At 43.9% G+C, this 22,339-nt stretch overlaps 1 protein-coding gene across 2 annotated transcripts; it reads left to right on the forward strand.

Annotated features, from left to right (window-relative positions):
• Positions 1-595: 595 nt before the first annotated feature.
• On the forward strand, positions 596-22,339 carry Serp2 (stress associated endoplasmic reticulum protein family member 2). Of its 2 annotated transcripts, none has more exons than XM_074043349.1 (3): positions 596-735; positions 5,207-5,279; positions 21,929-22,339. In XM_074043349.1, the coding sequence occupies exons 1-3, from the start codon at positions 652-654 to the stop codon at positions 21,967-21,969; spliced, it is 198 nt and encodes a 65-aa protein (XP_073899450.1). In that variant the 5' UTR covers positions 596-651; the 3' UTR covers positions 21,970-22,339. The 2 variants fall into 2 exon arrangements, with proteins under 2 accessions (XP_073899450.1, XP_073899451.1); XM_074043350.1 differs by lacking the exon at positions 21,929-22,339 and adding an exon at positions 14,165-18,092.

Below are 22,339 nucleotides of genomic sequence, written 5' to 3' on the forward strand. Positions count from 1 at the left end.
ATTAGTGGGGTTCCCTCTCTCGGGGCCCTTTCCCAAACACCTGAAGGAGAGAGTCCTTTGGACCTCGCCCCAACAGCGCTGGCCCAGAACTGGGTGAGGTTCTACTTGACTTTTGAGGCCCTCGGCCGCTGCCTGGGGTCCAGGGCTTGGACCTGAAGCGCGGTTGCCCCCACTCCTTGCCCGGCCTGGGGTGATCAAGGGCTGTGGAGCCCCAGCGCGGCCGCACCCCCATCCCATCCCCCACTGGCGCACAAACGCCGGGTAGTCTGAACCCTCGGCCCCGCAGCGTTCGCCACTGGACAGCGACACTGCGGGCCCCAGGCCCCTGAGGCTCCACGCGCGGCGCTGCAGCCGCGCCTGCCTCCTGCCTGGGTGGCCGCGCTGGGTAGGTGGCTGGGGGGACCGGAAGGATGGCGAGGAAGTCGGAGAGGGTTTCCTGAGATGAGAGATTACTTCCGTCCGGGCGCTGGCCTCTCTCTGGAGCCGGCTGGCTGGGGCTCGGGGCGTAGGGTGCGCGGGGCTCGGGCCGCGCCTGGCCACCTGCAGCGCCCGGGCCGCAGGGACCTCGGGGGACGCGCTCGGCCGGGTGGCGGGGACTAACCCAGGCATCCTTGCAGGTGAGCGCCGAGAGCATTTCACAGCGCCCAAGCCATGGTGGCCAAACAGCGGATCCGGATGGCTAACGAGAAGCACAGCAAAAACATCACCCAGAGGGGGAACGTCGCCAAAACCCTGGTAAGGCGGCGACGCCGGCCAGGCCAGGCCGATCCCGGGGACACCCTGCGGGGCGGGGCGGGGCCGGGCCGCGGGCGCAGGGCCAGGCCTCTGGCTCCTCCCGGGGAAGGCCAGCTTTCGGCTGGGCTGGGGCACCGGCTCCTCTGCACCCTCGTTGGCACACAGGGCCCTCGTTGGTCGTAGCCCCTCTGGAAGTAACCGCCTAGGCTACCTTGGGGGCGCGGAGGATCCTCCCCAGAAAAGAACTGGGCCATTGTCCTTGGGAAAGACAAAGCCACATGCTTAGTGGACAGTTAAGCCACCTGCATGAACTCTGGGCCCCAGACCTGGTAATTGCTGAAATATTTGTTGAATGAATGAATGAATGAGTACATGGGGCCCACTTAGCATCTCCTGCTTCCAGACTCCGCCCCGAGCCCTCCCCCGCCCATGCAGACACTCACCAGGCTGAGGTTTTCTTTCCAGCCTCTTTGTAATGGTCTCCTTGTGAATATCGAAAGAGCTCAAGTGGAGAATGAGATTCCGACCCACATTTCCCTCTTCTCCAGGGAGGCCTCCCGCTACCAATGGCTGAGGTGTAACGTAACTCTTGTAGGCCCTTGAATTTAGGCTTTCTGTTGGTGTAACTGTAGAGCCCAGTTTATTGCCAGGGATGCCGTGCACCCCGAACTGTAGATTGAAGCTTTACAACTGGAATTTTAAGTAAACTGTATGCCGTAGGCACAGGCATTTCTTCTAATAAAGCAGATTGTCTTCAACACAAAATGCCAGGCCTGCGACTCTGGACATAGAGAGGCATGCGTTGGGTGGGTGTTGGGCAGAGCCCTCCCAGTCTAGGAGCAAAGGCGTCTGGAATCTATTACTCCATAGTTAAGCGGAAGTGCAGCCGAAGCTTGGGGTTTGTCAGGAATCGCTTGCAGACTTGATGAGGCAATTCTTTTTAGCCAAACACATTATGTTGGTTTGATTAACTGAGCAACAAGCTGCCTCTATAATCATCACACCGGAATTCTTGCAAAACCCAGCAGCATTGTGACAGAGAAATCTTAGCATGGAAACCAACGCTGAGCCTTGTACACAGCCCCGGGCTTAAGTAACCCTTAACACTCTTTTGGGAATTAAATTCTTTAATTGTGATTGGGACAGCAAAATGGCACCTTATCCAGAATCGGAACTACTTTTTCACGGAGATCTATGTTCCCCCTACTTATTTTTATTCAGAAAAAAAAGTGGCTGTCAAATTGAAAAAAATTCCAATTGGCATTAAATCACGTAGGATTTTATATTCCTAGGAGATTTATTCTTCCTTCTCAAGGTATCAGACCTACTTGCTGACAGTGAAAATATCTACATGTGGTTGCTTCTAATGAGCTAAGGAACCAGAATTCAGTCCTTAGCTGATCTCAGTTGACAACTTATCTGACTGCCAAGAGTAACAATAGGGCAGTTTTGTCCATTAGGTGCCATAGACTCAGCGTCTGCTACCTCTGGCTTTTCAAGACCATTAGAAAAATGTGTGAGACCTAAAACAAAAATTATTGCCTCCAAACTAACAAAAGAAAATGGGAAAATGAGGAAAACACTTCATATAGCTAGTAAATGTAACTAATCACCTGCAGCCCAACTCAACTCAACTTTCAGTTACATTAAAATTATATTTAATGTGCAATGTGAGTACACTTAACAGGTTTGGATATACCATGGGAGAGACCCTCTGAAAGTTCCTGACGCCTCTGAGGGTTTTTAAATGGCCCAACTAAATTTGTAATGAAAGGTTTCCGAACCAAGCCACAATAAACGTTTATTTTCAATTGGTTGACAGGGCTTTGGCTAACTGTATTGTAAATGGGTCAGCATCCAAAAAGAAAAATGAGGTTCTCCTTCAAAAAAGAAACTATAAATCCTTAATCTAATTTTCCCAATTACAAGTCAAACATGGTTATATTTTGATAAGGAACTTGCAAAAAACAGCTTATTCAGAATGAAACTCAGTAAATGAGAACAGATTTACAGATTCCAATCAAAAATTTAGACTAACTGTTGAGAAATAAACTTCTTTTGTAATTACAGGCAGATACTTCAGTATTTCATTATTAGTTAACAGCTGTGGGGTAAATCAATATTTTGCTCCCAGAGAGCAGTTTAATCCAAAAAACAGAGAGCTGGAATAGACATTTTGTGATTACACAGTAGTAACTCCTCCAGAGTGAAGGGGGAATTTAAATTGCAGAGGTCAGAGTTGCCTTACTTACATCTTATCGCAGGGAAAGCCATCCTCTGATATTTTGGAGTTCTGTGTTTGAAGTGAACCTTGTCATTTACAGAATGAGTAGTGTTTTACCTTTTCCAACAACAATCAGGTTTGTGTGAATTGTCCCAATGGAATTGTACTGGGCACTCCTTCCAAAAAACGTAGTAACCCAAAGCTCTCAAAAGGGAAGATATTAGTATTGTGATCAGCCAAGCATGTGTGGGTTCTGGAACTCCACAAGTAATATTGATTCAATGGCGAATGCTACCATGAAGGGTTTCATGTTATACACACCAAGCGCTACTTGCAATAATTTGTCTTTTTCCACAAATAAAAATAAAGAACTCCATTTGCCATCTTTGCTAGACCCATGATTCACTTACAGGCTCCTAAATTTGCTTGTTGGCATTTCTGGAAATAAAGCTAACATGAGTTTTTCTAATGTGTCATTAGATGAACAATGATGTCAGCATTGGTTCCTGGGCAGCTATGATGAATTGTTAGCAAGACTGTAGAAGAGAGTGGTTCAGCTAACTTTATCCTAAATCTTTATTATGTTCTTGGGCTGAGCTTGACCTGGTCTTAAGTCCCAAAGAATGGCACAATAATCTTATGCAATTATTGAAGACTGATTATTTCCTTGTTTAGTCAATAGCAACAACCTACTATTCCCTTGCTGTGTGACTCACTAGCAAGGAAGTGATGGTACATGCAAACTGTCAAGGACAGAGTCAAAGTCACCTGCCACTGACACTTTACCTCTCTAATAAGTGCAACAGAGATAACCCAATACTACCACCAATTAGGAAGTGTTAATAAAATACCCTTCCTAAACCCAGGCTTTATTTTACCTGATCTAAGAAATCAGATTTCATGGAATTTGCGTGCTTATCCATTTTCTAATGGGCACTTAGTAGCTACTATATTTAAGTTTGTGCTAAAGTATCTATTCTACCAGTCTGTTTCTGTGCGCATGGCTGTATGTGTTCTTTAACTTAGCCTATTTTTTGCTCAAGCTAATGAGAAAGTAATTGGTGAGTTCTTTGCTTTGTTTGCTTTTTAAATATAACTTTCTTCCTTCTGCCTTTTTATTTGACATACACTGGTTTTTCTGGTGCCTTTTCAGAAAATCTGAGTTATTCAATTGGTTGATTTGGTTTTCAGGACACCTGCATATAGACCTAGAGGTGTCATGGAGGGATGTTCTTATTACCTCTGTGCTCTTGGTTTGAGAAGAGGAGCAGGTGTACCGGGCAGCATTCCTGCAGACGCAACGGTGCCCTTCCGCTTGCCAGGGAGTATGGAGACTTCTCCAAAGCACAAACTTCATTAAGGCTTAGGAGCTTGTTACAACATGCTGCTCTAAACATCCATTCACAGTTACTGGGGTGCTTCTGTGGTCCTGAGAATTTCTCCTGCCTGGACTTCCCAAATTTTGGTACATAGAAGATTTTGGGAAAATGCCTGTGTTGGCTGGGCATAGTGGTACATGTCTGTAATCCCAGTACTCCAGAGGCTGAGTCAAGAGGATCTTGAATTTGAGGCTAGCCTGGGCTACACAATGACAGCCTGTTAGGAAAAAGAGAGGGAGGGAGAGAGGGAGAGAGGGAGGGAGGGAGGGAAGAAGGGAGGGAGGAAGAAATATCCAGTGCTCCCTGATCCTATTGGGAGTGTGCAGATGCGAGAATGAAAAATGAACCTGGTTGTGGAAAACACTGAAGGTCTATAATGAATCGAATCCCAGCTCCTGCTCAAGTTAACAAATGTTGATCCTCTTTCTCAACTACAAAATAGAAATGATAGTAATAATTGCCTTGCTTGAGTTGTGCCTGCTGGAGATAATAGATGTGGACTGACTGTCTCATAGAGTGCCTGGCATAGAATATGTCTTCAACAGATAAAGCAAAATTATATCATTTTGTTTCCAAAATCACTGTGTTAGTTTATGTATTGATATGCCATCTGCCCCTAGAATATTTAAGACCATCAAGTTGATTTCGTTACAGGGTGTTAATGAGGTTGTTGATGGACTAATTTTTTCAAACCTATCCCAGTTCTTTAAAATTGACTTTATTCATCTGTATCTGCCCACCGAGAGTTAAGATCAAGTCTGTTTGATTCACAGTAGGATCTCCAGCACCTCACGCAATGCCTAGAAGTACTCAATAAACATTTTTTGAGTCACTGAACCTAATAATACTTTTTTCCATTCTTTTATAGAGGCCACAAGAAGAGAAATACCCTGTAGGACCATGGCTGTTGGCACTGTTTGTTTTTGTTGTCTGTGGCTCAGGTATGGTATTTCACTGAACTTATATCCCATGTTCACTGTCCCTGAAAACCACATTTTATTCACAAGTAAATAAAAAATGTATTGATCTGGGATTCAAGTTAATCACTACCTCAACCTTAATCTTAATGGGTTTTTATTTAGTTTCTATTGTAAATATGAATAGAGGCAGAATTGACACACTATCAAATAATAATCATGAAATGATTCTATTGACTAATTAAGTAGGTCACATGCACTAGAGAGTTCAGGGGAGTTGTTCTATGTAGACATAGCCTAAAAAGCACATTTAGAACAGAAAGTGGAGCACTTGTCTGCCTGAAAAAGTCCACATTCCAAGAGAGGGAGAGGGTTTATGATGAGAACGTTCTACAGAGCTTGTAGACAGAACTGAGCCTGTGACCTGAGCCACAGGTATGGGCCACCTGATACTGAATGGTGGCGAGCGCGGAGAGTTGTTCTTACGTATGTGCAAGTACAGGCTCACACGCGCAGGGGAGAGGAGCTGAAGCGTCCCGCAGTTGTTCCTAGCTAAATGCGGTTAGTGGGAGCCTCCACGTGCCTCCTGGTCCCCATCTGTTGGGTCTCTGTAATACTGGTGAGTGCAGTTCACTTCTGTGTGTACAGCAGGCCTTCAAGGGCCACCACCCTCCATGTGTCACTGTTGCTGAGGGCAGGGAAGAGGTCCACTCACCAAGACCCCATCCTGATTCAAACACAAGTGATCAGTTCCTCTGATCTTCAAGAGATCACTTTTCCAAGGAAACAGAAGTTCTTAGAGGAAAGAAGGAATTGAAGTTCTTGCCATTATTGTTGCTGTGCTCTAAATATTTTGAAGAGGATTTGGTGTTTCAAGATGAGAAAATCATCCACTCAAGAAAGTAAAGCTTTACTCCTTTCCTGAAGATGTGTCCTGGAAGGGAGTCTTTTGCCCTATACAGGACTCACCTCATCACCAATTTTGACAGATTTTTACAAATCTGTAAAACTTAATAAATTTTACTCAGTCTCTGAATGCTTCCAAGAATGGGGTGCTCACTTCTTCAAAAAGCCTATTCCTGGCCAGACTCAGTGGCACACAACTATAAACCCAGCATTCCAGAGGCTGAGGCAGGAGGATCATCAGTTCAAGGCCAACCTGGGCTATATAGTGAGACCTTGTATGAAAAAACAAACAACCAAAAAGCCTATTCCTACTCTCTTCTGAATATTTTGAATCTTCACCTATTTTAAAGATGAGTGCCTGGTAGTTCCTTCTGCAAACTAAACTTCCCTCTTCTAAGTGGTTTCAAAGCCCCTCTTCTGGATGTACTCAGTGATTCTCTTAAAGCACACCATTGGCAACTTTAGAAGGTAGTCTAGGGGTGGTATGACCACTTCTAGTAGGATTGTCACCACCTTTGATTTCACCATTCCTATTAATATCACCTGGTTTTGCAGTTACCTTTTAATTGTCACACTTTTTAACATGGTCCTTGTCAGCCAGCCAGACTCCACCCAGCTTCTTCTTCATATAAACTTCCTGTGAAGCTCAGAGGAGCACCTGTGTACTCCCTTATGCCAAGGAACCCCTAGCCCCATCACGCATTGTTCTATTTACTCATAGTCCTTATCAGCATTGGAAATTATTTCATTTGCTTACTTATAACCCATTTCCACACACACACAAGGATGCCAGGGAAGGCAGTGTTTATTTCCCACTTAACATGTGGGTCCCAGCACAGTATTTGACCCACAGTGAGTGAGTACTCAGGATGGATGGATGGATGGATGGATGGATAAAGCCAGATATTCCTTGTGCTATCAGTATCTAGTTGACTTTTTAACACAAAGCTTCATGATTATTTCTGTTAAAATTTTATTATGAGTTTTCAGTTCTCTCTCCAGAGTGTCCATTAAGTTTTAGGAACAAATAAACACACATAATAAATGTTTTCCTGATACTACATTATAATATGCAGTATGGTCAGTGACATTACGTGATATATTCAGTGTACTGTCCTTTGTTCGCAATGAATAGTTCAGAGCACTGTACACAATTACAAGGAATGCGGCACATTAGGGAAACACATCTATCAATATGTGTAATTCATCTGTGATTCACTGCCTCTGGTGATTTCGCCTTGGATTTTTCACCCAAAACAAAATAAACACACCCATTCCTTTAGCATGCCACAGGAAAATCAAGAAAATTAACATATGAAAATGTTATCTATGTTTTTAGGCTTTATGACCAGTCTGTAGACTGTTAGATCTTGAACCTTGAACTTTTTATCTAACTCTCCTTCTGTCTCAGCTTTATAATTGCTCTAAGTATATTATACCTCCCAGGCACTGATGAAAGGTCTAGGCTTAGAGAAGCCTATGGAACACAACCCTTTGGGTTGACTTTGAACTTCAGCGCAGAGCTTGTCTATCTCCATGTCTTGAGGGTGCTGTGTGCACCTGGCACTGGGCTGGGCCTTGGAATGCAAACCCCTTTAGGAGCTTGCAGGTGCCAGGAGGGAAGTAAGGGAACTGTTGGGTGTGGGCCCAAAGAGTGCACCATGATAGTGACCCTGGGGGCACTTGGCCAGCATGGGTAAGGGACTTCTACACCAAATGTGGCAGAGGAGAAAGCTTCCTCTAAGAGGGGCTACTTAAGCTGAGTTGGGAAAGGAACAGCCAGATAGACAGGGTGAGGAAGATAACTACAAGAGGGAGCATGATGTGACAAAGGCACAAAGGCCTCCAGTAGCATGCCGGTTGGGGGAATGTAAGAAGCCCAGTCATAGAGATCCCTGGGCTGTGACCATGTGCCCCTGTTGGCCAGGTTGTAAAGAGAACCAGAGCCAATATTTATTTCTTTTTTGTCTTTGAGCTACATAGTAACTGTATGTGGACTTCTTACCCTGCCCCCCTTATGTAGTGTAGGGGAGAAAACCAGTAACACCTGCTGGTCTGGGTTCTTTCTCTCAAATCCATGCTAGTTCTTAAAATTCATCTTTTCCTTTTCCAAGGGCTTAGGAACCTTCTCTAAGTTATATAGCCACAATTTTGCCAGGCTTATCTAGTCATATGACAAGGACATTTGTGGACAACAGTCTTCTAGAACTTTCCTAGTCTCCGTTTCCCAAGAATTAAGTATGTGGGTACATTGGCTCTGTTATCTTCTTGATGGGTTTGTTCAGGTCCCTGGAATGTGAGCCTGCAGGGCCTGGGGACTCGGACCCACCACTTACTGTAACACACCCCTCTCCCTTAGTATCCACTGCTGGGTTGGTTTGTTTGTTTTCCCCCTGTGGTGCTGGGGATTGAATCCAAGGCTCGCACATGCTACGCTAGCTAACACTGTACCACTGAGCTACACCCCCAGCTTACCACTGTTCCTTTGATGGTAATTTTTAAACTCTTTCTAGTTAGAAGATCATTTTCCTTCTATGGAGAGGCTAGGCATGAAACAGGAGTTGAGTCTCCTTACTTTCACTGACCTCTCTTAACATGCTACCAAGATCCCTAAGCAATGTGCCTTGTCCCTTTTCAAATCATAACTAAAAATAATAATCCACTCCACCCTTGTGTCTTTTTACCAACCTTAGCCTTTTTTTTTTTTTTTTTTTTTGGCAAGCCTTGGCTCAAGTCGGGGGCTTTTCTCACAGAAATGTGTCACTCTTCTCATTTGTGCTTGGTACTGTGCCTTTCCTTCTATCTTTGCTCAAGTCCTCTTCTAAACAGAGCATGTCATGAAAAACACAATAGCTCCTTCAGATCTATCCCCATGGACACCTCTGGGGAACTGGTCATGATTCATTTCATCTTGCAGAGCCACTCTCCCTCTTAAGTTTCTCTCCTTTTCAGGATCCAGAGCATAAGCGCCTACACACACATTACTTCTCTACATGTAAAAGAATGTGATTTTCTCCATTCTCTCCAGATCGGCTTCTCTGTTTTAGGTAGGGAGCTTCTCTGCAGGTGCTCGGTACTGGAAGTCTTCCTCACTAGGGTACCTTGCTTTTGTTCCAAAATAGAAAAGATGCCCTCCCCCTTGCACCTGTCTGGCTATGTGCAGGACACACATTAGCACCCAACCTCTGCTCTTGCCTGCTGTTTGCTCACACACAGTGCACTGGGGTTCCTTGCAGGACCCTCAGGTCTCTGCAGACAGCCTCTTCTTCCTGTCCCTTTCCAATTGCTCTCTTCTTTGAATACCATGTATCCCATGCCAGGCTCAAATTCCATTTTACCAAGTGCCAGTAGCACCTAGGAGATCCTATTGCTGCCTTTGAGCCTATGTGGTTGGTACCTCTTATTTTGTATATTTTCATTCAGACACTGAGGAAAAGGGTGACATCTTCCAGTATGAATGAAGATGTTGACCATTGAGCTGAATCTCTTCAAAGTCTCACTGCTTTCATTACCTTATCCTATTAATGCACTTTCCTAATTGATTATCAGTTGTGCTGTTTTTAGAAATAGTGCCAGCATACATAGGGTGAATAGATATTCAGGTCAGGCAAGTAGTAAGACATGTACATTGAGTGTTTTTCTAGGGAAAGAATTAGGGCGGGTAGGAAGTTGGCATGTAAGCATGTGTCCATGTATTAGTCACCCTTACTCCATTGTATGTGGAGAAACAGGTGAACAAACCTATAAAAGGCTAAGGACCCTTTTACTCTGGGAATTCACATGCCACCACCCTCTCCTGACCCCTGCTTCTCACAGCCTTCCTCCTTCTTTTTGCACATGCCCTTCTTGAAGTCCAGGCATTCAGAGATCCCTGTCACAAACATGCACCAGGGAAATGCCATCCCCTCCCTGAAAAATCAGATGGAGGAACAGACATTGGGGCTTCCCAAGGCCACCAGGATCTGAGTCCAGCCAGGCCTATTCATACTTCCGGCTTACATACTTGTCTGTAACCTCTAATAATTACCCTGAAAGAGGGAGTGTGAGGAGATTATCTAAATACACCCTGAGAGTAAGCAAATCTCCACTTTCCATGATTGCAAAAGGTCTTTTAAGCAAGGCACTTTTCTGAAAACTGACCATCTGACAGCAATGGGATAAGAGGTCTTAGAGAGAATAGCTCAGAATCTTCCAGATGTGCGTTCAAAGCCTGGATTCGCTGGTTTTGTCAGCTAAATGACCTTGGAAAAGTTATTCACTCTCTCCATTTTGATTTTATTGTCATGACAATGGAGATAAAAGTTGGGTCTGTAGCCCTGGCACCAGAGGCTGAGACGGGAAGGTCATGAGTTCAAGGCCAATCCTGGGCTACATGGTAAGATCCTATCGCAAAAAAAATGAGAGGAAGGAAGGAAAGGAGGGAGGGAGGGAGACCGGGAGGAAGGAAGAGAAAAAAGAAAAGAAAATGGAGATAAGAAGTCCTCCAAAGGCTGCTTTGACCCATAGCAAGCTCAAAACCTGTGATCACCCATTACCGTACCCGTAACCCTGTCCTCTTAGCCTTCATGGAAGACAGTGGCACTGTGGGACTGTCAGTTGTGCTATAGGTGCTTAGACTTCCGCTCACCTTTCATCCTTCCAGGCTGTGTGTTTAATTGGCAGAGCCAGCCTCTTACAATTCCTCATCTATCAAAAAGCTGAGAGTCTGCCTCTTCTCTCCAAGGAGGAGTGAGCAATTTTCAGAGGTAACACACTTCCCCAAATGCGAGAGTATCAACTTCTTGCCCACTCAGGAATAAGGAGCACCAATATGCAGACTAAAATCAGAGAATAGCACCTTGCACTTTAAGTTGAGCATCGAAAAGATAATGTGTTTCATTTCCTTAAAGCAACCCTAATGCTCAGCTGCTTTGTATGGAAGTTGTCCTTGTGAGATACAGTGCATTCTTTTTGAGACATGATGTTGTCCAAGCAGGACCTCTCAGGGCCATATCTTACTTTTAATTTCATAACCAGCTTAATTTTTATTAATATTTTATATTTATATGTATATACACACACATAATGTCTGAAATTTAAAACCATTTCTCAATTAAATACCTGCTCTTAGCTTGGAATTTTGTTTTGCTTGAGCCTGTTGAACTGGCTGGATCTGTCTCTATTTGATCTGCTAAGATCCAGATTCACATTGAGATCCAAGGAATTTAGGCCTCTTTAGGAGACTTTGCTCTTTTTCTCTCCTCTTTTTTTTTTTATCAAAGCGTTGTCTTCTATTTCTGCAAGCAGTGGGGCCTCTTTCCAGATAAGCTGCTCATTCTGGCTGTCTCAGTCCCAGGTTTTAAAACCTACCCCATTGGAGAACAGTTCGATAGCTTCTGCACAGTGGTTGTTTTTATCTTGAGACTCAGAGACAAGCGTGACCTGGAATGTCTGTCTGAGACTGTTCACCACAAAGATACTGTCACACAGATACACTATCTTCCCAAAACACTTGTGGACTTGATGCACTTCCCAGACCACTAATGAACCTCGTCACTGCTGTTTGTGCCCTGAGCCCTAACTCCTGCGTTGTTTTTTGCTCATTTGCTTGTTGTATTTTCCTCTTCCTTTTGTCCTCAGCTCTTTATAAGAACCTTATTGAGAAGACCTCTCGGGTCACACCAAGGCGAGCATGGTATTGTTAGCAGAGCCACATATGCACCTTTGCTACCCTTCACCTACACTTTATGTTCCTGCCATGGTAGTCACAGAACAACTGTCTTCAGCGCTTGCAACTTCTCTCTTTGATCGCAATGCCTGCTAGACTTGGTGAAGTTAGGTCTTTTCCTTAATAGCTGTTCAGACAATTTTGCTGTTTAGAATCAGCATTTGCATGTTTCTGGTGGTCTCATAGTATTATTTATCTCTTCTGAGCCCAGGCTGTGAAACTGTACATCAACAGGAAGCAGCAGTCTGGGATGCTCTCTGTAGCATGGTTGAATCCTTCTCTGTCCTTATGCCTCAATTAAGGCTTCAGCAGGGAATAATGAGCTGCCATTTAATTCCCATCATCCTTTAATTCTCTGCAAGAACTTCTTTAACACCAGCCATGACCCACTTCCCTCTCAGGCCAGTTCTCCCTTGTGTATTCCTAATTTCAATTTTATATCTCCTCTCTGGCCAAACCCTGATATTAACTTCCTAATTAGAATTATGAGAATTTTAATGGTTCCCAAAACCTGGGTATTTTTTAGCTCCCCATCAAAGGGAATGGGATAGGGCTAACCAGTGGCTGTTATTCTCTTAGTCATTTCCTGTATTGTACAAATTTGTCAACGAGCATGTATTTTATAATTTAATTTTTAAAAATTAAGAACAAAAACCTATGTATAGTTTTTCCAGCTTTTTTTCTTTTTTAAAGCTGAAAAACTATTCAAATCTTAGAAAGAAAGAAATGAAAGAGCAGCTGTAGTGGTTGAAGTGAGGGTGTGTGTGTGTGTATGTGTGTGTGTGGTGGGTTTGTCTGTGTGGGTTTCAGTGTTTGTGTATCTGTGTTTGTGTGTTTGTGTGTGAGTGTGGAGGGGGTACCACCCTGTGTCCCTGGGTATTCTGACTTTCTCATTCTTAGAAGGGAGGTGCCCATCTGGATCCTCTTTGCCCATCAAATAGGAAATTAGGTCTGGCCTCTGTCACTACAGAGTTAAGGCTTTTCAGAGAAGAGTTTATTGGGCACTATCCATCAGATCAGCTCCACCATTTCTAGGTGTGGCCTTTGCTTTTGTTTGTCAGTTAACAACATACTGTCCTCTTCTCCTGGACTCTCCAGGGACTCTACCTGGTGGGGGGGTGGGGGTTGAGGCAAGACAGATACCATGCGACAGGCAGGTCATTTTTCAGGACAACTTTTTTAGAACTGATGTGAACCAGCAATTCTCTCAGATGCTTAGAAGGCCAGAACGCTTACTCTGTGCCCAGTCTCATGAGTCACATGATCCAGCTCTCTTATTCTTCTCCCTCATTTTTAGAAGGGTCACACTCCTACCCTCCTAAGACTGACTGGTTTTGTTTAGGATGAAGTGGAGGAGGAAAGAACTGAATCATGGATGACATGAAAGCCAAAAAACTGCTCCTCTTAGTGCCCTCTGTCCCCCACCTCCTGTGTGGCCCCTCACCAGTTTTAAGATGATGTGTCTTTGAGCCCAAGGTTCAGAAGCCAGAGAGAACCTTCTGCAACAGCTAAGAAACTTTCCTTTGTGAACTGCTGGGCTTCTCTCTGAAATCTTCTGGAAAGCAAGAGTGAAGGAAGATCTCTATTTTGGGGTATGCTGGTTAAAAGCCACCAAATGAGCAAGTCCACATGTCACAGGGGAAGTTAGCATGGTTGCAAAGATCTCCAACTCCAGGGCGAGACACTCTGGGCTTGAAACCTGGTCTGCCTACTTCCTGCTGTGTGGTCTTGTCCAAGTTACTTACTCCCATTCTAAGCCTCCATTCTCCCATTCTTTTTTTTTGGTGGTACTGGAGTTTGAACTCAGGGCCTCATGCTTGGTATATAGGTTCTCTTATCGCTTGAGCCACTCTGCCAGCCTCATTCTCCCAATCTTAAAAGAGGATGGGCCCAGGTGCCAGTAGCTCACACCTGTAATCCTAGCTACTTGGGAGGCTGAGATCAGAAGGATCAAGATTTGAAGGCAAAGTTAGCAAGATTCTATTTTCAAAACAACCAGCACAAAATGAACTGGAGGTGTGCCACTCAGGAGGTTGAGTACCAACTTTGCAAGCATGAAGCCCTGAGTACAAACCCCAGTTCCACCAAAAAAAAAAAGAGGATGGGACTGGTTCCAAACTCTCAGGACCCTCATGCTACTGATTCTGAAGATTAACACTTAACATGCAGAAGGCTCAGTGGAGTCATGGTCACAGTTTTATAAATGTTTGCTGTTGCTGAAATGATGTGTCTGGCCCTTTCTCCTTAACCTCCACCTCCCTGGCAAGGTTCTGATAAAAATTCTGAATGCTTACAGGGAAAGAAAGATAATGTTTTCACAGTTTTGGTGACTTGGCTTTGTGATGGTGAGAAAACATGATGGGGAGCACTGTTCCAAGATGTTGAGGAAACTGCATGACCCAGACCAGCTGCACCTGGGGTACTAGACAGAGGTACCCAAAAGATCAGTGGTCGCACTTCTACGGAGACAACTGAAACTTCTCTGCATCCAGGAAGAATGCAACAAACAGTAGCGCACAAGGGTGAGCTAGATGCAGTCACACTATTTTGGCTACCATTTCTTAAGGACTTCCTCATTGTAACACCAGATCCTACTTGTACATTTTCTCTTCTAATCACACAATTGTTTCAAAGAGGCTATTACACTCTTTTTCCAGACCTTGAAACTGATGCTTATAGAGGAAATCAGTCAACATCAAATAGCTAAAAAATGAGAGAACTAGTACCCAAACCTAGCTCTTTGAGACTCTAAAACTCATCTGTTTTCTATTACCCCGCATTCCCTCTCTCTTACTATTTCCCCAAGAGTACTGTGAAGCAAAAGTTTTCCACTAACTTTAGGCCTCTCGCATATGGTTGTGTATTGAAATGAGCTCCTGTTCAAACATCCTCTACTTTCCTCTGCCAGAAAAATGTGTTTTCCAGAAAGAAGTTACAGATGCCAGGTCATCCAGGGCCTGCTTCCAGATGGAGGGAGCCTTGTCCCAGCTATAGTCTGCTCCTTGATGGGGCAACCAGTACCCTTACTTCCCTCTGTCTTCACTGTACACTTGCACCAGGACAGACTGGAATCTGCCATGTTTAAAGCTTGACCACACTGGCCTTTCCTGAAGACTGCCAAAACTTTCTGGAAACTGTTATTCCCCAGAGTGAATCACCCTGGAGACTGGCAAGTGGTGTACATGAGGAACTGGACAGCCCCAGAGGACAGGCGGAGGCTAGTCATCTGCTCTGGAGTTCCTTCTTCAAGATGGACAAGATCTAAGATGGACAGCATGGAGGAGACATCTCACCACTTAGCAGCTCCCTCAAGGTGACCTGTGGCCTCCCTTCTTATGTTGCCACTCTCTGCCCTGCCCCAATGGGGCATTTGGAATTGGATAGCATCTCTTTATGGAGAGGATGTTTCTGCTGTTTTAATGTGAACAGAAGGCATCACATGCTTTGGTAATAATGTTGGCTTTTTAATGGCACTTTCCACCTTTCCCTGTCTCTGGCATCTCTTTTCCCTCTTCTCCACCTCTGGAGAAGAAAGCAGAAACTGGTATCTTACCTTTGGCTTTCTTTGTGTTTCTCTCTCAGAGAGCTTAATGAGCTACCTTTGCAATGTCTTATTTCCTAACATTTCTGCTTGTCTCTCAGGAGGCCTATACTTTTTTACCAGCTCTTGCTTCTTTTTTCATTTTTTCTTAATGAAAAATTAAAGTTTGATTTCTATAGTTGTCTTATCCTCCAGAAGAATATTCCACTGACCTGTCTTAATCTCTCTTCTCAGCAACAACCTTGATCTCTCTTTTATCAAGTATTTTACTTTCAATAAAAGTGGTTTATGAAGACTCTTAAGCCTCCTGTTGTCTGGCAGGGTCCTGTCTTCTGTCAGTTTCCTATGGTATCCACTTGCCATGTCATCCCAGTGTCCTTCTACATTCCCTTGTAACTGGAGTGGATTAGTCCCTAGGGTAAGGAGTGGGTTGGGATGACACATTCTCAGGCCTTTAGAAGTTTACTGTCTGTGGTGACTTGGCTTTCTCCTCCAAGGACTGAGCTCTTGGGACACTTGGATCTAAAGGTAGCCATTTGATGCTGACTCTGGTTTTCAGAGTAGTCATTTGAGGTTTTAAAAATGTATTTTCCTCTGTGCTCACTGCAGTTATTCACCTTTCACTCATTCAGCAGCTATTTACAGAGGATCTACTTTGTGCCATACATGGTACCCACTGTCTGGGACTTCATGGTCTAGTGGGAAAGAAAGATGAGTTAATCTAATAATCATCTTAAACCGTGTAAAATTTCAACCATGAAAGTCTTTAAAGAAAAGACACATAGGTCTATGAAAATATATAAGATCTGGTATGGTTTTAAGAAGAGGTTCTCAAAGTGTGATCCCTGGACCAGCTGCCTCAACATCCCCTTGGGCTTGTTAGAAATACAGTCCCTGTCCCCACCCTAGACTCATTGAATTAGAAACTTGGGAGGTAGGGCCCATAAGATAGTGATGCACACTCTCGTTTGAAAATCTGTGCTCTAAGGGGTCAAAGAAGGTTTCTCTGAAGATGTAACTTTTGAGTTATGAAAGAAAGCTAGGTCATGGGGTAGAGGTGAAGAAGTATTTCAAACAGAAAAATGGACTGTATTAAAGCACTGTGGCAAGACCAGGGAGCTTTGGAAACCATGAGGGAGTAGCTACACAAGGGGAAGAATGGTCAAGATAAAAGTGGACAGGTGGACAGGGGCCAAAATCTGCAGGTCATGGAGGCTTCATCAAGAATTGGGCAATCCGAAGCTTCTGATGTATTTTATACACAGGGGTGACACCTATTATTTGTTTTTATTTAAAGAATAACTCTAGCTACAGGGAGGAGAAAGGGTTAAAGAAGAACAAAAGTGGACCGTCTAGAGTTCATTGTAAGAATCTAGGGAAAGATGATGGTAGCTGAGGGTTTGGCTCAAGTGGTAGGGTGCCTGCCTAGCAAGCACAAGGCCCTGAGTTCAAACCCCAGTACCACCAAAAAAAAAAGATGATGGTAACTTGGACTAAGGTGGTATCTGGGGAAGTGGGAAAAAGAGCACATAAGCCCAAGATTCTTAGGTAACATCCACAGGTCTTGGTCATCAATTGGAAGTGTCTGGGATGACTTTAGTGTTTGAGTTTACACGCAAAATGGAGAATAATGACACCAATTTTGGCAGTAGGGAACAGATCATGAAAAGGTCTTGCTGAAGTTGAGGTGCTTGTGAGGCAAGTGAAGATAGCAATTAGATGGTAGAAGGTGGGCACCTAAAGGTTGAAGGAGAAGTCAAGGCTGGAGACACATGTTTTTGAGTCACTAACAGTTGAATGGCCATTGACACTGTGAGCCGAGCCGAGTCACCTCAGGAGAATGAAATAGAAGGCCAGTGATGTTCATAGAAGAACTTCAATGCTCAAATTCGATAGTCAGGTGGAGAAAGATGACCCCATAAAATAAGCTTATATGAAAGAGTCAAAGAGAAGGCTGGGGCATCCCAGAGGCCATGGGAAAAGAGGTTCAGGAGGGAGCACCTAGCGAGAAAGAGGAGGGGAGCAAGGCAAGAGGAGGCTGAGGAACACCTGTTACACTGAGTGATACAAAGTCATTTATGACTTCAGCAAAAGGTGTTTCAATGGAGTGAGGAGAGTTGAAGCTAGAACAAGGGGTCAGAGCAAGAATTAAAGGTAAGGAAATGGGGAAAGTGTGGGCAGCTCTTTAGAAACGGGTGCCAGCTGATGGGAGACGTGAGAGCAGGTACGTTGTTCTGCGTTGTCTGAGCTGAGCAGCCTGGAGTCTAGTGACTTCATTGAAAGAGGGAGGCTGAGGATTCCAGAGCCGTGATTATCTAAGGCTCCCAAAGGCCAGGATCCTAAATGCAGACAGGCAGGTGCAGAGGCTTGTTCAGCCTGGCACTTCCTGCTTGCACAGGCATTCCTCTGAACCTCTGTGTGTGACTTGCCCAGGGCCTGGTCACTGGCCTAGAATGCTACTGTCCTTCCCTTACTTAGCGTCCTTCCTGCCTCCCATCTCTCCTGCCCCTCGGTCTGCTCGGCTGTTTTCTCAGCTTTGTTCACCCACTGTTAAGTTATTAATTTGTCCAGGTCTAGACTCCCCGCTTCCTTTCCCTCTTTGAACTCACTATTGGCTCCCTTGGGAAGTCAGCATTTAGAAGGTGGGGTTACTCTGCAGGTCACTATTGGCAAGCACACAGAATTAAAATTAATATAATTAGTATAAAAGGTGGAAAGCTTCTTAAAGACATTGATACTACTGAAAAATGAAGAATAAATGCATCCATCTCTCCACTATCTAAGATGTGAACTTAAAACAGACTTTAGTCAAAGTACTTTCTTTCAGAGCATTTTGTTTGTAAACATTAAGAGCCATCAATTCTTTGCATGCTAATTCACGGATTCAATTAGGATCAGAAATGATACTTAGTTTTTAAAGCAGACTCAAAGGAGTAGTCATTTTAGTGTACGTTTTGCTTCTTAGAGGCATGCAAATTTTGTCTCAGATTCTTTAGAGAGACTTGTCGCAGTTCTATACAGAGAATTGAATGACTTTATCCTTACCTACGACTCTGAAGTCATCAATTTAATGTGGGATGTGATAGACTAAGACATCGTCCGTTTGCTCGTCACTGACTGACATCCCACTGGTTATTTCTTGTCTAAGGACAAGATTAAAGGAGCAGTGACATCCTTGAGCATCTGTCATGGACAGATCTTTTACATATGTCACCATATTTATTTCTTGTATTCTTCAAGGTACTTATTATCTACAGTTTTATAAGAAAAAAGGCATGACTCAGAACTGTATAGTAATTTCCCAAAGCTTATAGGGTAGCAGATAGTGCAGACGTGCTGGTCTTCACATTCATACGTGGACAAGCTGTAGTCACTGCAGTAATACAGGTTGTCTATTTCTGATCTGAAATCTGAAATGCTCCAAATCCAGGCTGGGCATGGTGGTATATATCTGTAATCCCAGCCTCTCCGGTGGGATTGAGGCCAGCCTAGGCAAAAAGTTAGTGAGAACCTTAACAAACAACTGTGTGTGGTGGTACACAGCTGTAATCCTAGGTATGAGGGAGGTGTAAGTAGGAGCATCTTGGTCCAAGGCCAGCCTGGTCAAACAGCATGAGACCCTATCTGAAAAAATAGCTACAGCAAATGGGGCTGGGATTGTGGATCAAGTAGTAGATTGCTTGCCTAGCAAGCACAAGACCCTGAGTTCAAAACCCTGGTGTCATCCTAACCCCCTAAAATATAAATAAATGCTCCAAAATCCAAAACTTTTTGAGTGTCAACATGTCACAAGTAAAAAAATTCCATACTTGACCTCATGTAATGAGTGGGTAACAGTCAAAATGCAGGTGTACCAAGAATATTGTATAAAATGACCTTCAGACTATGTGTGCAAGGTGTATATAAAACATCAGTGAATTTTATGTTTACACTTGGGTCCCATCCTCAATCTCATTATATGCAAAAATTCCAAATTAAAAAAAAATTTGAAACACTTCTGGTCCCGAGCATTTCCAATAAGGAATACTTATTCCATAGTACTAATAGCAATAGCTATGGTTGTCATGTCATATCACTTAGTCCCCATGACAGGGTGCCAGTGCTAGGCTCATTCACAGAAGAGGAAAAGAGCTCCAAAGATAGAAAATTTTGTGGTCAGTCACAGCTCAGTAGTTAGTAGTTGTGCTTCACCCAGTTCCCCCTGGCACTAACATTTCACTCTTTATAAAGTCATCTAGATTGTCAAGTTTAAGGTGGTTCCCCAATGTCAAGAACAAACTTCAAGCATGGTAGATATGCATTTTTTCCTGATGCTATCCATCTGTCTGCTGGCATTCCTACCTATTGAGGCAGAAGACAAAATGTTTGTTTAATCTTTGCCCCTTGTCAGCCTTGCCATGGGAGGACAGCAACCTCAGGTGTTTCTGAAAGCTGGGCACTTTCTCATCCACCTGGCAACTTCCCCTGTCAAGACCACCAGAGAACTCAGAATTTGCTAGGCAAACCTCTGACTAGAGTCAGAATTCAATATCACAGGTTGTTGAACTAACTCCAAGTCCCTCAGTCTCCCATGGAACTGCTGACTCCAGTTTGACTTAATTCTAAGTCTTTGTTTAAGCTTAGTCAAACAAAATAATAGAAGAGGTTCCAGTGCAAATGGGCATTGTAACACCAGAGATAAGAAAAAGGAGACCAAAAAAAAGGGCTGGAGGTGTAGCTGAAATGGTAGAGCACCAAGCACAAGGTCCTGAGTTCAAACCTGAGTTTTTTTTTACTACTACTAAAAAAAAAGAAAAGAGAAGAAATAGGAATGAAAGTCCGGAAGTATAGCAGCTAGGGCGTTTGGTGTCAAACACTGTCTATCCTCCATGACAATATTTCAGCAGAATATTACCAGTTATTCTTTTTCATTATAATACCCACACCAAATATCCATAAAAATATCAAATGCCAAATTTCCATGGTTGGTTATCTCCAATGTAGGAAGGTGGTGGTGCAGTGTTTCTCTAGAAGATTAAAAAAAAAAAAAAAAGCCAAAAACCCCTCATTCATGTTTTAAAAATTCGTGCCCTTAAAATCAAGCTGTGCAAGAAAGATTCCCCTGGGCCCTCTGCCTTATTTCCCTCTGTATTCTCAAAGCACAGTTCCTGGCACATAGTACCAGTTCCTAATCCAAAAATCTGAAATCTGAAATCCTCCAAAGTCTAAAACTTTTTGAGTGGCAACGTGATGCCATGCGTGGAAAATTCAAGACCATGAAGATTTGTTGCATGTACAAAATTATTTAAAAATATATCAAATTACCTTTAGGCTATGTGTATAAGATGTATATAAAACATCAATGGATTTTTTATCTAGACTTGGATTCCAGATATCTCATTACATATATACAAATATTCTAAAATTTAAAAAAAATACCAAATCCTAAACACTTCTGCTCCTAAGCGTTTCAGATAGCAGTCAACCTGTATGTGTCCACTAACATCAAATGATGAAATGGCAAAGGACTTGTCTCCTGAGGGTCTGGAGAGCCTGGCTTTGCTAGTCATTTAGGAAGCTGAATCCCTGGTTATATTTCCAGATGGCTTTATGAAATAGAAAAGGAGTCAGATCTCTGACAGTTCAGTGTTTACCATTATTACACATGATTGAATGAGATGATGCCTAGTCTCCTTTCAAAAAATAAAAAAATAAACAATGCAACTACGAGGTACTTATTCTTACTCTGTTGTTATCATTGTTTTCATCAACACTGACCACCACTGATCCCTGGGGAAGATGTGGAGAAGTTGGTACCTTCCTTGCCTGGGACACATTTGAAACCTAATAGCTACAACCAGGCTGGTAGCTGTTTAAACAACTCTCTAAATAAACAGGAGAACCAGGAGTTCTCTGTGGGCTTTGGGGATCACCCTCTGCCCCAGCCCAGCTAGTAACGATTGAGCCCTGGATGAATCACTACTGCTCTGGATGAGGGATAGCTGATTTCAGAGAGTCCCAGGCCACCAGAAGATACACATGCTTGCAAGGTCATGGACAGCCAGAGAGGCCCAGCTTCCTGTGTCTGCTCTGAGCATCTAGCCTTCCTTACCACACAGAGCTGAGGTTTTTTTACAGGTCATGGCCATTTTGAAAATGCAGACTCACTGACCTGCTTAATGAGTACAGTTTCTGCAAGAAAGCCCATATTCCCCACTCCCCAGCAGCCACAGGACATGGCTAGGGAAGGGAGCCCCCAGCTCTTCTCAACCCTGAGGGATTTTTGGCCTTAACTCCTGGTGAAATTAGCAAGATTTATCTATAAATCCCCAAGGCATCCATCAGCAAGCAGAGCCAGGCACCTTTTGAAAGCAGTTCACTGACCCCTTGTTAACTTAACTCCTTGTTAGGATATACCTTATCTGCTGTGAACCAACTATCAAGGGCCCAGAGTCAGCAGAAGCAGGGCACTCAGCAGGTTGGGTCTCCAGCTGTGTGCTGTCTGGTGTCTGAGCTGTCTGTTTTGGTTTCCCCTTTCAGCTATCTTTCAGATCATTCAGAGCATAAGGATGGGCATGTAAGAAGGCCCAGGCATCGGACGCTGCTGCCTTCCTGCTGGCGGGTGGAGGACCACGGAGGCCTGCAGTGGGTATCTGTGGGAATCAAACAAGCCACTTGAATAGAAAGGAGGCTCCTAGCTTTTTATTGCAGAAGTCAGACCAAATCGCCTTTTCATGGGACATCTCGGAGCATCTGTGTCCTCCAGCGGAAAGGACATTCTGCTTTTCTGTTGGCTGGATTGGCAGTCACACAGGTCGTCTGTCTGGTTCCCCTGGGTTTCACTGATGTGTGCATGGGGCCTTCTGAGTGACCACGGGTTTGCTTTCTGCAGATGCAATCTCTCCTCTGTCGGAAATCGGTTTTACAAATAAATGTCTGTGTTCAACCTTA

This window comes from Castor canadensis, chromosome 10, assembly GCF_047511655.1.
Source record: "Castor canadensis chromosome 10, mCasCan1.hap1v2, whole genome shotgun sequence".
NCBI lineage: Eukaryota > Metazoa > Chordata > Mammalia > Rodentia > Castoridae > Castor > Castor canadensis.